Genomic DNA, 15,542 nt, shown 5'->3' with positions numbered 1-15,542 from the left:
TGACTTTGCTAGAGTGGCTCACAGGCCTCAGGGAAAACACTTGTGCTCATCAGTTTATTAAAGGATATGATGAAAGATACAAATCAACAGCCACATGAAAAGATAACATAGGGTGAGGTCCCAAGCAGAGGAATTTCTGTCCTTGTGGAGTTCGGGGCCTGGCTCAGTGGCAGGTGGAAATACTCCAGTTCTCCGAGAGTGGAGGCTCTCCAAAAAAGACCCGAAAGCTGTCCTCTTGGGTTTCTACAGAGGCTTCATAACAGAGCCCTGATTGACTGAGTCCTTGGCCCTTGGCCCTTGGCTCGTTCGAACTCCATCCCCTCCCCCTCCCACGAGGCTGGGGGTGGGAGTGAAAGTTCCAACACTCTGATCACATGGTTCATCCTAGGGGCAACCAGTCTTTGCCCTTGGGTGGGGTCCAAAAGTCACCTTCCCTGATAGTAAGACACGCATTTCACGTTTTTGGCTCTGAAGTGTTTTCAGGAACTGTGAATGTAGACCAGATCTATCTGAGAAAAAGGAATTTGGTCACCCAGATGACTGAATGACCAAATCTGTATTTCTTAGAAATCATCATATGACAATTACCTTACATTATATTGGCTTTCTCATTTACTAAATCATATGTAAAATGGATAGGGCCACAAACCTTTTTTGTTATACAAGGATTTCTTTTTGGCATAAGATTTGTGGTGAATCATTTTTTCTCTTGGATGAGGGAGTACCTGGGGGCTGTAGTGATGCAACAGAGACAGGCTCCTTCCCCAGGCACAGCTGGCTGAGATTAGAACGAGCAGTCTCTGGGAAGCTCTGCAACTGTTCTATGACCGGAAGCCTAGAATCTCAGGAAAACTTGAAGCTGCACCAAGTCTCACCGATCTGTGCTCTTTGTATGATCATGTCCGAAGCCAGAGACATTCCCTTCAGTCCTCCTAGCTTTCCTTATTTTATAAGAAATTAACCAAATGTTTAATGCGATTAGAAAACCCCTTAAATCTACATGTGAAAATGTGGTTATATGGGTGGGAGGATATCAGAGGGGTTGTCGGATAACAGAAGAAGATATTAAATGAGAGGGGAGTGACCAGTTATTTAAAAGTTGAGCGGTACCTTCTATGGAGCCGTGGCAGTGTCACAGAGAGATTGTCACTCATGAGAGCAAGTCCTAACCTTAGTGGCCTCTCCAGCCGCCTGCGTCAGTGCGTCCCCGCTGCCCTCCTCCGTACGAGTCCTAGGAATCAAACGCGATGCTTCGGCAAGTTCAACAGTAGCTGCACCTTACGCTTTATTTGGTAACATATAGTTATTTCAGAACTAAAGCCAGTTTGAAAGATGGTTTTCATCTTGTACATCATACTTTAAAAAGTGCTCAAAGTAATGAATAATGCCAGTTAGTTGGCAAAAAGCTAACTGTGTTTTAATGCCCCAGTCACTGTACCCAGTTTGTCTTTTGAATGAAAGTTTAAAATCAGCAATCTTCATTAAAAACAAAAGTATCGGGCTTCACAAATACTCCTTGGAGGATGAAGCCCTCTCGGAAGTTGAGGCCCCAAGATGGCAGCATGGCTCTGATTCGTTAGTTCTCGGCTCTCCCCCTCTCCCGTCCTGCTTGTGCTCGTTAAATTAGTTAGAATACAGCTGTCCAGGCTCTTCCAAAAGTATAAAAATACACTTCAGTTGGTGACAGGAGAGCTCTGGGATTAAGATTAGTCAGCTAAGGGCTGCGCTTTTTCCACCTGGGTTGTAGGGCAAGTCAGTGTAGTGATGTGTGTTGCTTGGCTTCTCTAGGATGGTTTTAACGTTCTCCTTTCTGCCTGTTTGTGGGGGGTTTCGTCTATAGCTCTTGCCTCTGGTGGCTCTCTTCCAATAACATCACTGGATGCAACTGGGAACCTGGTATTTGCCAATGCAGGAGGAGCCCCCAACATCGTGACTGCCCCCCTGTTCCTGAACCCTCAGAACCTCTCTCTGCTCACCAGCAACCCAGTGAGCTTGGTCTCCGCCGCTGCGGCCTCCGCAGGGAACTCTGGACCTGTCGCCAGCCTTCACGCCGCCTCCACCTCCGCTGAGTCCATCCAGAACTCTCTCTTCACAGTGGCCTCTGCCAGCGGGGCCGCCTCCACCACCACCACTGCCTCCAAGGCACAGTGAGTGGGGCTGCACGGGGCTGCCACGAGCCTCTTCCACTCGCGGCACGATCGGGCTGCCGGCCACGCTGAGACTGCAAAATGTGATTGGCTTCCTCTTGCCATGTTTCAGCAGCAAGGGAAAGAAGGGAGAGAAGGAGAAAAACGCATACAGGAAAAAAAAAAAACGGATGGAGACAGGACAACATTTGCCTAATTTTGTAATAAAACACTGTCTTTTCAGGATTGCTTCATGGATTGGAGAACTTTCTAACCAAAAATTTAAAAAAAAAAAAAAAGCAGAAACAAAAAATCAAAAACAAACAAACAAAAAAAGAAGTGAAAGGACTACTTATCATTTCCAGCAGTCATGATGACAAGTTAAGGTGGGTTACCAATTCCAATATAGGAAGGGGATTTCTTGTTTGTCTAAATTTCTTTTTTTCTTAAAAAAAAAATCATTTTTATGGGTCTGTTGTACAGGCCATTAAGTCATAACAAGGTGTTTATAATCGTATCAATTGTGTTGGGGGTTCCTTTCTTAACTGGTACAATTTAGGCAGGCCTGTATTACTGTATCTCTATTATTATTGTTGTTGTTGTTATTGTTTTTTATATATATATATAGTTTGGACATGTTTATCTCTTGCTCCTGGATCCTGTTTCAGTGAGCTCCCACACTGTGGGGAGGGAGGGTTTGGGGGTAAGGGGAGACTTACGTTCTTAACTGCGGGGAATGTTCTTGCTGGTTTCCTTCTCCTTGATGACTCTTACAGAGGTGCTAGAAAATTATTTTCTTTTGCCACTTATGCAAGAGGCTTGGTGCAGAAGCTGAAGGCTGTGTGTGCAAACACTCCCACTCCACACACGCCCCCTCCCCCCATCAGGTGGTGCCTTTGGAGCACTTTTGTGTAGGAAGGAATTCCTGCTGAACTGTAGCTCTCACTCACCCCAGATCATTGAATGACCCTGAGGCCCAGACCCTGCGGGACCCGGTGCTGCCTCGGCTGCTTTCCATGGGGACGGCCGTGCGCGCGGCAGGGCAGGATCTGGGCCCGAAGAGCAAAGACTACTGCAGACCCCAGACTTGGCGGTTCTCCTGATTTCGTATCTCCTGAAGAATGCTCCTACTGTTGGTGTGTGTGTGTGTTTCCATTTTGTGGAAGTTTTTCATCCAAACTTCCTTTCATTTCCTTGGCAAAGAGCGAATTGACTTACTGAAATTGGGAAACTCCAACCTTCTCTTGTTTTCTGAAGGAACTCCACTAGACTCTTGCCATCAATTCTGTATTCCCAAAGAGGTGTGATGAGAAGAGTCTGAGGCCACCACCTTTTCCTCTGGCCGCAGACTTCCTTTTCACTGGACGGCGCGTAAATTCCTCTAACCCTGACACTCTCCTTGCTCCCCCGACTGGAGAATGCACTTCCTAGCTGGGCCTGGGGTCTTTAGAACCTTTGAAGGACTTCGAGCAGGAACTTTGCACACACCTCAAGTGTCTCCTTGGCTTGTACTATAGTGAGGCTCCAGCTAGGTAGGTCGCAATGGCAATACACGTGTCGCCGTACAACGTAGCAAGGCATTCGCTTCTGGAATTGTCTTCAGGGTGTTTCTAGACTCTGTCAGTGAGCCCGTGGAAAGGAAGAGTTTGTGGAAGTAGATGAAGAGGAATGAGGGTAACTTGGAAATTCAGTTCCCCTTTCTGGCAGCGTGCTATGATTGTAGTGTCTGCACCAGAACATGTCCCTGAAGACTGGATCACTGCAGCGTGGCTCATCTGAGCTCCCCTTCGTGTCGGAGGTCTGGGTTCCCGTTTGGTGTCTGTGGGTGCTTGCTGATGTCTCTGGTGGCCCAAGACTGCGTTTGCCCCCCTTTCGAGCTGGGGTCTGAGAGAGGGTGTGCAGGTCATTCTCGTCCTGATGACTCTGCTTGTGTCCCCAAGGGGGCTTGGAATCCGTGCGCTTGTCTCTCCACAGTGTCGGGAAAGGCAGTGATACAGACGCCGTGTGGACGTTTCTTTGTGATCATCCAAGGGGGAGACCGCACCTTCATAGTAAAAGGCCAGAAACAGTTTTAGTCCCTTTGTTAGTTTTTCTTTTGTTGCTTCTGTCTTCCTGTTTTATTTCACAGAGTATTTAATGATCAACCTAAATTTCCTCTTCTCACCCTTCACCTTCCCTAGAATCCCTCCAAAATCAGTGAACTGCAAGCAGGGAAACTAACAGATGTCCATCCACCTTTTTTATGTGTGGTGTGTTTTTTTATGTTGTTGTTGTTGTTGTTGTTGTTGTTGTTGTTTTTACTAAGCTTGAACCAAAGTCAATTTTTAGCAAGCTGCTGTACTAATGGACTAGTTTATAACGTGCATTTCAGACACATTGAGGAAATAGATGCTACTGACAATTTCTTTTTTCATTTGTCTTTATTAATTTTATATAAAAGTTGCTGCTTGTTTTCATCGTTTATGTTGGTAAATTGTAATATCCTCTGGGCAGACCTTAACTTGATTTTAACTAGTTTATTTAGTTTGGTGTGTAAATAGAAGGGCAGTGTCAGTTCCTAGTTTCTCTCCTCTCATCTTGCTGTTTCTCTGACGTAACTTAAGTTTAACCTTTATCCTGACTTGAGGTCTCTAACTTCAGTCTGTGCAAATGGTGTTCGGGCTGTCACTAATACTGTGGCTGCCCGTCGGACCGAGTCCCTCCCCTGGGAGCAGTAAGTTAGGAGGAAAGATTCAGGGAGGAAAATGCTGATACCCACCATTCTGGATTAGCGGTTATAGCATTCATTTCCCGAAATTGCTACCAAAGGAAGCGTGGAGTCCTCAGGGACTCACACCCAGTGGATTCAAAGGAAGGACAAGGAAAGGCTGTGCTTGTTTGTTTTCCTGTGTGGTTCAAAAGATGCTCCCTTTCCCAAATAAGATTCGCCAACAGACTTCAATACTTTAGAAGCTAGTAAGCTTTAAACGTCGTACGACAGTCTTCTGCTCCCGGCCCTGCCTGTATTCGCTGGTCAGTCTGGGATAAGGGGATTCAACCTCTGTGTGTGTGTGTGTGTGGATCACTTCATGAGGATAAACCTTAAACCAGCATAAAACCTGTGTTTAAAAAGAAACAAATCCTCAGACAAAGGTAACTTTTAAATTTTTTCTCATTTTTTTCTTATTTAAAGACAAGTTGTAAAATGGAAGGTACATTTGTACACGTACGCGTGAAACACTAAAACGCTTTGTTGATGGGTGTTCAGCTTAAAATCACTCCTCATCACCATCCCTAGATATTCTGCTGGTCATACTGCTTCATGACCCAACCTTCAGTCCTTTTTTACTTTATGTTTTTTCTTAATCATCTCAAGAAATGCTTTTTGAATTGAGTGAGTCTCCTAAGCAAAGTTACTCAGACTTACCTTTTAACCCCCTTATATGGGAGAATCTAGAAATTAAGGGGGCCATTTGGTCAAAAGAGGTGTTTGGCAGAGTTTCTGCGTTTCTAAGCGGATGGACCAGATAGGTCATCATAACTCATTGTACATTCTTCTTTTTCCCTCCCTAATGATTATGCAAATTTTATTTCATCCCTGACTTTGGTGAATCCGTATTAAACCAAAGACTAATTCCGAATGCATCTATAGTGATACTCTGTTTGCCCTGGTAATGGGCCCTCCCTAGGGAGTGGTGAATGTAATTGAATCCTGCTTATCACAAGCAGCGCAGTTTGGTTGGTTTTTTTTTTTTTATTTATACCCTGTATGAAGCTGAAGGACAGAGCAGAAAGACCTAGAAAAGGGCTTCTCGTGGGAACAATATTAGTGTTCCTGATTTAAGAAATAAGTTGAGTGCTATATTAGTTTAAGTGGTTTCTGAAACTATATAGGCAGCTTTTTAGAATTTAAAAAAATGTTCATCTCTATTACCTGACACGAGACACACTTCCTTTTATTTATTTGGTAAGAAAGACCAATACCATCCCAGTTTACTCAACTTATTACTCAAGATATGGAACCAAAGGAATCCAACTTTCATTTGGTGTAGGACCATACCTATCTGTACTTCATGGTGGCATTATTAGAAATTAACAATCCTTTTTTTTCTTTTAAGGGAAAATAAGGTTATAATTAAAAGATTTTTAGTGAGATTATCATGCCGTTTTGTTCTACAAAATTCATTCACTGTTGGGGGAAAAAAGCACAATTATACCTCTTTTTTTATATTATTTTGTCCTGTTCTCCCTCGTGTAAATGGGAAGGTGGGAGAGACCTAGTCTGTTTTATCCAGAAGCACAGACATTGGGTGATGCAATATTTAAGGTCAGCCCAGTCTTTAACATTAAATTTTCTATTTAAATTGCTGGGAAAGCTGGATACATTTGCAAATATAGGAAATCATTGCAGATTTTTAACGTTCCAATTCCTGATAGTAAACATTGCAGTTAGTCCATAACAAACACTCGGCTTACAGAAGAAACTCTTAAGTTCATAGTCTAGCGTTGTTCCCACCCCTTGTCATCCTCACAATACTTTCGTCACCCAGAAAAAAAACTAAGAGAGACAGGAAGGAAAGGGAGAAGTGCCGGTGGGGAGAAGCGCACGGGCAGCAGGGCTGTGTAAGCGGTGAGGGTGAGGCGCGCTCAGCCTCCTGCTGGCCGTACACTTGGGGCTCTCCCCTCAGGGGCACCCCCAGGTCAGTCTGCAGCTTGATAACCCTCAATTAAAGAAGAGCCTCAACAATTCAGCATGAGATTTTGGCCCAGTACTTTTTCATTAAATCAGCATTTAAATTGATGAATTTAAAGTTTATTCCTCAAACCATGATTATTGGAGCTGAAAATGTTAAGAGACCGTCCATGCGAACGGAGAAAATGACTAAAGTCCTGAAATTTAAAGTTATTCAAATGGGCAAGAATCGATGGATTACTTTGACCATAACCATTGTGAGTGCGTTTTTGTGCAGGTGTGCGAAAAGCCCGTCACGTGTGACACTGTCCATGTAGTCATAGCCCTGGCCATTCTGAAGTCGTTTTCCGTCTTAAAACATTTTGACGACGACACTATAAAGTGGTAAATCTTCCTTAGCCTTTACCTTCATTTTTGAGAAGGAAAAAGAATCTTTTGCCCTTCTTTAAGAAAAATAACTAAGATCCGCTGTGACGCAGGTTTGCATGATGGCGGACACAGTACGAACGTGAGCTTGGACAGGCAGAGGGTAGATAGGCCGCTGTTATCACTAAGAGCGGACACTAATCCTGTTCCGCCTCATTCTTGTCTTAATCCAAAGAGATTAAATGCGATACCCCTGAGATTTCCAGTAAGGTATTTGAAAGGATTTCATTAGGAGAGCAGGGACTATGTTATCTCTCAGATTTGTCCAGTTTACACCCAGATTTCCATCCGGTCTGTGAGCTGTTACTGTCTTCTGATCGTCCTTATTCCTGAAGCACTTAGTTCCTTGTTTTGACTCTTCTACTCTTGGCCTTTTTCTAAAAGCAGTAACTTGAGTGAATCTTACTTTGAGTCTGTGTCCTGGAGCTCCTTTCCCTCTTCCTTCTCTTCCTTTTCTTTTTGAACGGTGATACCTTAATCTGTGAGGGTAATGCTGGTGGGTAACAGCTAGCTTCTGGCACCTTCATAAAATACCTCAGTGTAGCTTAGCATTGTTGCAGACCTGGTTTTAATCTAAAAACCAAATAAATAAAACTTTATAAATAGTGGAAATAATTCTAGCTGTAGCATTTAGTTGAACTGATGTTTATTACGATTGATAAACATGATCGATGCTGTATGTCTTTGGGATCCTGTTTATAGGTTACAGTTTATAGGGTTAGGGAGGGTTCGGGTGGGGAGAGGAGAAGTTGATTATGTTAGAAGGAAAATGTTGCTCACGTGTGTCTGTTTTTCCTTATTCCTGTCTTGCCAAAGGAAACTTAATTATCCCTGTGATGGGTTTGGGATTCACTGGCCTCTCTGTGGTTTGACGTGCATTGCAGTGTGTGGTGGTGGCGTACAGGTCACACCTGGGTTGTCCTGGAGGTTCAGAGTCCCCCAAGACATTTACATCCCTTCCTATGGTCACCCTTGCCCGCCAGACCCTGCCGTCCTCTCCTAAGGATTCATTACCTCTCTATGTAGCAAGAGCTTAGGCAAAGGATGAATGTGCGGATATCTGGGTGTGCGGTTGAGAAATAGAGGCAGAAGTAGACATGCGCCATTTAATTTGGAGAGGAAAGATGAGTGCGTGATGTATCTTACTCGAGAATTAAAGTAAAACAGGTTCTTTTTGTCACCCTCTGTCATGTTATTGAATGTTGTGCCAGTAGCCCAGCATTTGAAAACCCTACTTCCTTTTTTCATACCAAGGCTAATTCTGTCTAGACCAAAAATGCAAAGAGAAGTAAAACCAAACCAAGCAGTTGAAAGCCAGTCTGCTTGCCTCACACGTGTGGTAAGGTGTGACCTTTAGGGATTGGAAGGTCGGTGAGATTGAGGAGAGTGTTGTTGTTGGTGGGAATGTGAATGAGAAATGATGCTGGTTTAGGAGAAATTGAAGAGCCCTTTCTGCCCAGGCAGACAGCCTGTGACTGTCTTGGCTCCCCACGTTCAGATACAGACGATATCTCCAGAAAGGTTATTTTTAAATAAGCCATCCATCTCACAGAACTTGAGTGGGATTTGGTTTGGATACCAAAGACACTGCTATGTCATTGTTTATTCTTAGGTTTTCAAAACAGGCAGAGAGAATAGGAGTGCAAGGCTGAAATTTGGAAAAAGCTGTACCTATGTCTCTTTCCTTTTCCTCCCCCCTCTTTTCTCTCCTCCCTTACCCACTTTTTGAAGGAAGTCTTGTCGGTTATCCTGGCTTTGGAAAAGAGATCGATTGAGTTTTCACCCTGCCGGCTCTGTAAAGATGGATAGAGTTGCTCAGCGTAGCCCTGATGTTCTTAGAATTGCTGGCAAATTGGGGGGAGGGCAAAAGGTGGGGAGTAGAATTTTTTTTTTTTATTTCCCTTTACCTAACACTTATAAATAGAACCGGTACAGCCTCTCTGAGTTCAGATGATACCCAGATGTGCCATCTCTGTTCTGTCACTTGTAAGGGGTAAGCATTTTCAAGAGCACGGTTACGTAGAAAACCAAAAGACTTTCCTTTACTCTCCCAGGGATCCGTATCTTTCCAAAATGGTTTTGTACATGAGTTCTAGGGAGTTGAGAAGTTCGTTGTCTTGGGGTACTATTGGTGGGACACAGAAAGATGGGACATTCATTGCTCTCTTAATATTCTGTCAAAAACTGATCAGGTTGCCGAACTTCATGAAAGCTTTACTAATAATCTGATTGTTCTGACATTATACACAAGTGGTATTAATATTGTGTGACTTTTCAAAATGCTAGATAGGTTTGTAAGTAGGTAATAGGGATATCGAAGATAAGAGCACTCGATACAGACGTTACGGAAAACAAGGTGTGCGTGATGGAACACCGCTTTGAGCACGGAAGTGAACCTGGCCAGGCTGGGGAGGGAAGGGGCAGTGTCTGGTTCTTTCTGTGTCCCTGCATCTGCCCGCTCTGCACAGGGCTCTGTCACCCGGCACCACCTTCTGGGTCAAACCCGGGACACTGTCAGAAAGTTCAGACCCCAAAAGTAATTTACTGTAAAAAAACAACAACATTGAGGTCTGCTGCAGAGTTCCCCCGTGTTTTCTTTACTTGTTCATCCTTGTTTTCAGTCAGCCACAACCTGACGAAAGCAGCTTCTAAGGCTTCTTTAATAACCCGGCAGCAGCAGTGAGTTCTAGCATGAGATCCCGAAGTCTGCAGGCAGACAGCCGGGTAGAGCACTGGGTAAAAACAGGAGACATCCACACACTTCTTTCAAATTAGAATCTCCTTCGAATGAAACCGTGAGAAAGGACAGAGCCCCGTAGAGGAAAGAGGATGCTTCCACAGAGCCCTCCCGGTGTCTTCAAGTCTGACAATACAGCAGGAAAGGAAATGCACTTTCAGAGGCTAAAATGTAGGCAGTTGTGTCAGGAAAGGCCGTGGGTTGTAGGTGGTGGGGGTGCCACGTCTCTCGTTCTAGTCCTGCCCGGGTCTGCAGAAGGCACGGACTTTCCCAAGAGTCTGATGCCAGCCTGGGTGTATTGAAAACTGCAGACATTGGGGGCAGGGGGTGGGGGGCGCAGGGAGGAGGGAGCATAAGACTTTGCAGCCCTACAATGTCAGTCGTGTGGTGCCCCCAAGACAAAGGGAGAGCCAAGACAGACTTCTTCCAGCTTCTCACCTCTGCCTGAGAGAGCATATGTGCATCCCTCAGTCCCCGGGAGGCAGGTCTCCCTCTGCAAGGGAACAGACGTCCCCTCCCACACACCAGACCAGCGGCGTTCGGGTTCCTTCCTCTCTGGTAGTAGCAAAGGCTAGGTGAGTAAGTGTGGGCCTTCTGCCCACCTCAAGTCCAGGAGCTGTCGTATACCTCATTTCTAACTCATGATTGAGTAACTTGCTTTAACTTGCGCTAAAGCCTACAGAGTTGCCAAGTCTGCCCTCCCTCCTCGAAGTCGTGTTGAACTCTGGCCTATAGCATCACGGGACCTGCAGCCTAGGGTGGGACCTCCTGAAGCCTCTGAATGTCGCTGCTGAAAAGCTACTGCAAACCGAGGGCAAATTGCAATCTTCTCTTTCTTTTTGTTGCAAGGGGTCTTCACAGGTCTCTTAACATCTACTTCCCCCCACCCTGCCTTCAGGGGCTGGCCTGCTCTCCACGCCCCCACCCCACCCCACACGTCAGAGTTTCCTGGTGGGGTGGAGGCCATCCCCTTCCTCTCTGAGGCCTCAGGGTTCTGCTTCTTTTCAGGACTTTGGGTGGAAGGGAGAAGACACCAAAGGCTCCTTCAAGCTGACTGCTGCATACACATTTCACTTTTTTTCCTTTGACATGACCAAAAAAAAAAAATCCAAATATTTAAGTTTTTATTGTTATTAATATTATTATTATTTGACAATCTTGTATCCAGTGGGCTCTCTAGAAGCTGCATCCCCAGCCCTTTCACCTTTTCTTTGAATGTAGTTCCCAACCTTCGACTCCCACCCCGAGTGTTAAAAGGAAGCTTTGCCAGGTCTTAATACTGCTGCTATAAGCCAGGGGAGGGTGGTTTCTTTGTTTTGTTTTGTTTTGTTTTTTAAATTTCCAGCCAAAACCAAAGATTCCTTAATGATTGTATAAACTCAAAACAAACAAAAAAACCAAAGAAAAGGGAAGTCTTCAGCATCAATCCAGTCTGTGGCGTCCTGGCATTCAGAGGAGTGAGGCTAGGGGTGGGGGTGGGGGCCTCTGACCCGTGGGAAGGGCAGGGGGCTCTTTTTTCCATGTTTTGGGGTTTGCAGAAGGGCACCCTCAGTCGCTTTGGCTCTGGCCAACTTGTGAATGTGCCGTGGAACAAATTGGCATTTCAGCTTTTCCAAAACAGTAGGCAAGACGCCATCACCGTGCTTATCTACCGAATGGCAAACCACAGCCACCTCGGGGGCTTAGCACAGGGACTGGGGGGGGGAGGGCTGGGGGCTGCCGCTGGATCGCTGGACCCACAGAGTGGGGGGAAGTTGAAGACACTGGTGCAGGACTGGCTGCTCTGCTGGGTGCTTGGACCTCTGGGGTCATGACAGTGAGTACACGCCAAGGTGCCCTTCTGAGCCTTTTCTCTTTTCCTTTACTGGAAGTGCTTGGAAGTGGCTGCCCTGTTTGTGAGAAAACACGCAGAACGATTACCAAGCTTTTCATTTCTCCTTGCCGTAGTTGGTTTCCTTTGGCAGCACCACTGTGCAACTATGCATTGTATCTCTCAACCTTTGTGCTAGGTAGATGCCTGTGACTTTTTAACTTGGGGGGTGGGGGGGTTGCAAATGAAGGAACTTTTTACATGGATCTTTTTAATCTCAGTTGATTGGGGGAGGGGGGTATTTGGTTCTAGGGTCATACAAGCTCTATCCCAAAGCAAAATCCAAATGTTAATAATATTAGCCTGATGCAGATACCAAAGATGATTTCTTTCCTGCAGAACCTTAGACTTGTGTATTAAGTACGATTACCCAGCACTTGCATTAGTCTAACCTCAGTAATTCCAAAGCTTAGATGTATATTTTGGTATATTTCTGGGATATTAAAAAAAAAAAATGTCGTTTAACTTGTTTGTTTCAGTGTAATGCTCTTAAAGTCATAGCATGAAAATAACTGAACTGTCCTATTCTTAGTAGTTTGAAATAATAGTATTTTTGTATGTTTTGGGTGTGTCTATGTATGTATTAACATAACAGTTTTCACTGCCTAGGTGTTCATAATAAAAAAGAAAATGAAAAAGTTCTGAGTGTACATAATATTCAGTAATAAACTTCACCAGGTTCAATTTGGATTGCATATTTGCTGATTGCTGTTCCCAACTGGGATTTTGTTTTGTTTTAAAGAGACAGTGATGGTGTTTTCCTAAACACTTTTCTCTCTCTCTCTCTCTCTCTCTCTGTCTTTAAATATCTTAACTCCTCCTCCCCACCTTTTTCCTTTTCTTCCTTTTCTTTTTTCTTTTTTTTTTTTTAAATATTGATTCAGGGGTGTTTTTCCACTGTTGTCAAGGGAGAGTCATAAGGGGTATTGGCCCCTTGGCCTCCCGAAACTTTGTTTTATGTACTTAAGTTTAAAATGTGAGTTTGAGTTCTCTTTTGTGGAAACTTAAGATGTGGTGTAAATGATTCTTTCCAAAATTGTCCCGCAGCTTTAACGAGGCAGTGACAGTTTCCAAGCAGTTGGCCGGGAGTCCTTTTACATTGCTCCTTAGGTAACTTTGCAATCTGGGTGGCTATCCTGTAGCCTCACTGCCCCAGAGTGCCTGCTTAGCCATTTCCCCTCGGATAGGGATGTTTTGTAAGAATCTGCTGATAACTTGGATTTCGGGGGACTTCGTTATCTGGGCCCCTGGGAAACACATGTTTTCTTGATTTCAAAAACCCAAAACACAAGCAACTTTACATTTTGGGGAATTAGCTGATGTGCCTCCCAGAGGCCTGAGGAGGTTGGTGGGGAATATGAGCGGTGCTGTCTCTTTAAAAGTGCCCTTTACATGATTCCCCCTCCTGGGGCCTCCTGCAGGGGCTGTAGGCTTGGGAGAGGTTGCTAGGTGACAGTGAATCAGAATGAAATGGTAGATTTTGTGTAGATGCATTTGTCTGCTGTAATTTTTATATATATATTAAACTTACTGTAACTGTACAGTTCGTTTCTGTTGTAAAACATCATTAAACCATTTTCCAAGTGTTTTCACATTGTTGGAGTTTCCTTGAAGTTGTTGTCTTGCTGTTCTGGGTGCTTCCCGCACAGAGGGTCATGGAAGCCTTCCCGTTCTTTTCCCCCAGGAGCTCCCAGGAGCTCCCAGGAGCCCCAGGCACTTCCAGCACCTTGGTTCCTAGCCCCCCCCCCCCCACCCTGGCTCCTACTGTGCGCTTCTTCCTGTGCCCCTGGGGGGCGCTGTGGCCAGCACACCTCTCCCTCCCCAGACCCTCAGGGTTTAGGGGGGCCCTGATTCTATTAGCAGTAGTCTCAGTCTCACACACACACACACACACACACACACACACGGGCTTTGTGTGACCAAATACACGGGCCCTTGACTGGTCCTGCAAGAGAACTCTCCAGAGCTCCCATTTCACTTGTGTCTTTGAGGGCAGACCTGATATTGAACTTGACTTTTCCACATTTACTCTTTACACTCTTGTGCGCCCTCCAGCCTTCCCCACCGCATCCCGAACACCCGCTCTCTGGGGTTCTCTGAAAGGGGCTAGTCCTGGACTTGGCATCTGGTTCTCCTGTCGGAGGGCACACAGCTTAGCTTAGTAGCTCCCCCACTCCGGCTTAAACTAGTTCACATTTAGTGTCTTAGTGCAATCCGCTGTTTGAAAATTTGAGTCTTAAAGTGAATTTCCCACAGAGAGCAAACTTCAGCTTGGTGGAGAGGTTTCAGAAGCATTCCTGTCTAACTGGTAGTATGTGCGAACTGAACCTGCCCTGTGTGCTCCTTGGAGGAGACAGCTGTTGTCTCAGACGTGCTGGCCATCCTCTAAAGGGCCCAGAGTGGGAAGGCAATACCAGCTCTTCCTCTCCCCTGCTCCTACCTCAAAGAGCTCCTCTTTCGTTACCGTCCACCCCTTCTTGTATTTATAGCTTGCGTGTTAAGTTTGGGGGTTATTTCCTTAAAACGGTTCGGAGTTTTTAATAGAAATCCTCTGTTTGGTAGAGACAGTGGCACGCTCACTAGCATGGGAAAGACTGATTCAGAGAGCAAAACCCATTTGTCAATCCTAAAGAATGGGGCTAAAGTACTGATTAGGTCATTACCTTGTAGCCCTTTTTAAAAATGTGGTGACGTTCTAACCAATTTCTGGTTGGCATCTGGCAAGCTGAATCACCTACGCGATGATGTGAATAACGTCTACTCTTACTGTTGCCTTCTCTTCTCCAAACACTAGGGCTTGAAGTTACAGGACATACATCTGTAGTTAGACCTCAGTCCTAGGTTCACAGAAATATCCAGTGCCAGGCAGCCAAAATGCAGCAGGAGTTACTCGTGAACAGAACAAGATCTACAATTGAACAGCGTAACCATATGGCCAGGCTGAGTCCCCTTTGCAGCTGTCTTCTTAGCTTGAATGGATCACCTGCCCAACCTGGGCTTCAGTGACTATTCCGTTTATAAACCAGGAGCCTTGAGTCCTAGTCCAGGAAGAAGAAAAATCGATCAGAAGTAGCCACATAGGCTTTAGTGACATCAAAGTCATGACAGTTGTGAAAAATACTTCGGAAGCTTCCATTTTGATTTATGTACACACACAGAATGTTTTGGTCCCTCAGTGCAAGTGAAACGCCGTACTTCCTTGGTCCTAAAACATATCTTGATATTGTAACGCTTAGGAAACAGGGCTGCATCTTGCAATGGATGTTTATGTTAAGAGTTTGTTTTTGTTTTTATTTTACTTAAAATAAGTTGATGGCACGTCTTCCACAATCAGTAACTTCCTGGGACGGAAGGAATCCAGTTGTGCCTTGGAGAGAGGACTGCCAGACCCGAGGAAGGGCAGGAGCTTGGCGGTGCCAGGGACCCCTCCCCTTGGCCCTTGGTTCGTTCCCCCAGCTCGGGCTCAGCTCTCACCCAGCTGGCGTGGCTGTCTTGCATGGGGCCCAGTAAGTGTCCTCACCCACCCACCCAGGTCAGCTGCAGCACCCACACCTCGTCACCAGCTTTCCTTCCTGCCTCTTGAGTCAGATTCTTGATGGAACTGGGTCAAATTCTTAATTTTCAAGCCAGCCATACGGGTCACGCAGCCTGTATATAACTCGGCGGACCTTGACTAGGTCTGAGGTAGGAGGCTTACTCACTTTGACTAAG

General features: G+C 45.3%; 1 protein-coding gene across 2 annotated transcripts in view; it reads left to right on the top strand.

The window, feature by feature from the left end:
* POU2F1 (POU class 2 homeobox 1) overlaps positions 1 to 13,419 on the top strand; it is a 176,764-nt gene extending 163,345 nt beyond the window's left edge. For both annotated transcript variants that reach the window (XM_045797322.2, XM_045797313.2), the window contains one exon: positions 1,841 to 13,419. In XM_045797322.2, the coding sequence (XP_045653278.2) occupies positions 1,841 to 2,151 (311 nt within the window). In that variant the 3' untranslated portion in view covers positions 2,152 to 13,419. The remainder of the gene's footprint in view (positions 1 to 1,840) is intronic.
* Positions 13,420 to 15,542: the final 2,123 nt, after the last annotated feature.

This window comes from Ursus americanus, chromosome 2 (genome assembly GCF_024610735.1).
Source record: "Ursus americanus isolate L20-20 chromosome 2, mUrsAme1.1.p, whole genome shotgun sequence".
NCBI classification, from domain to species: domain Eukaryota; kingdom Metazoa; phylum Chordata; class Mammalia; order Carnivora; family Ursidae; genus Ursus; species Ursus americanus.
Note: the sequence above shows the minus strand (reverse complement) of the source record. Positions and strands in the feature narration are given on the sequence as shown.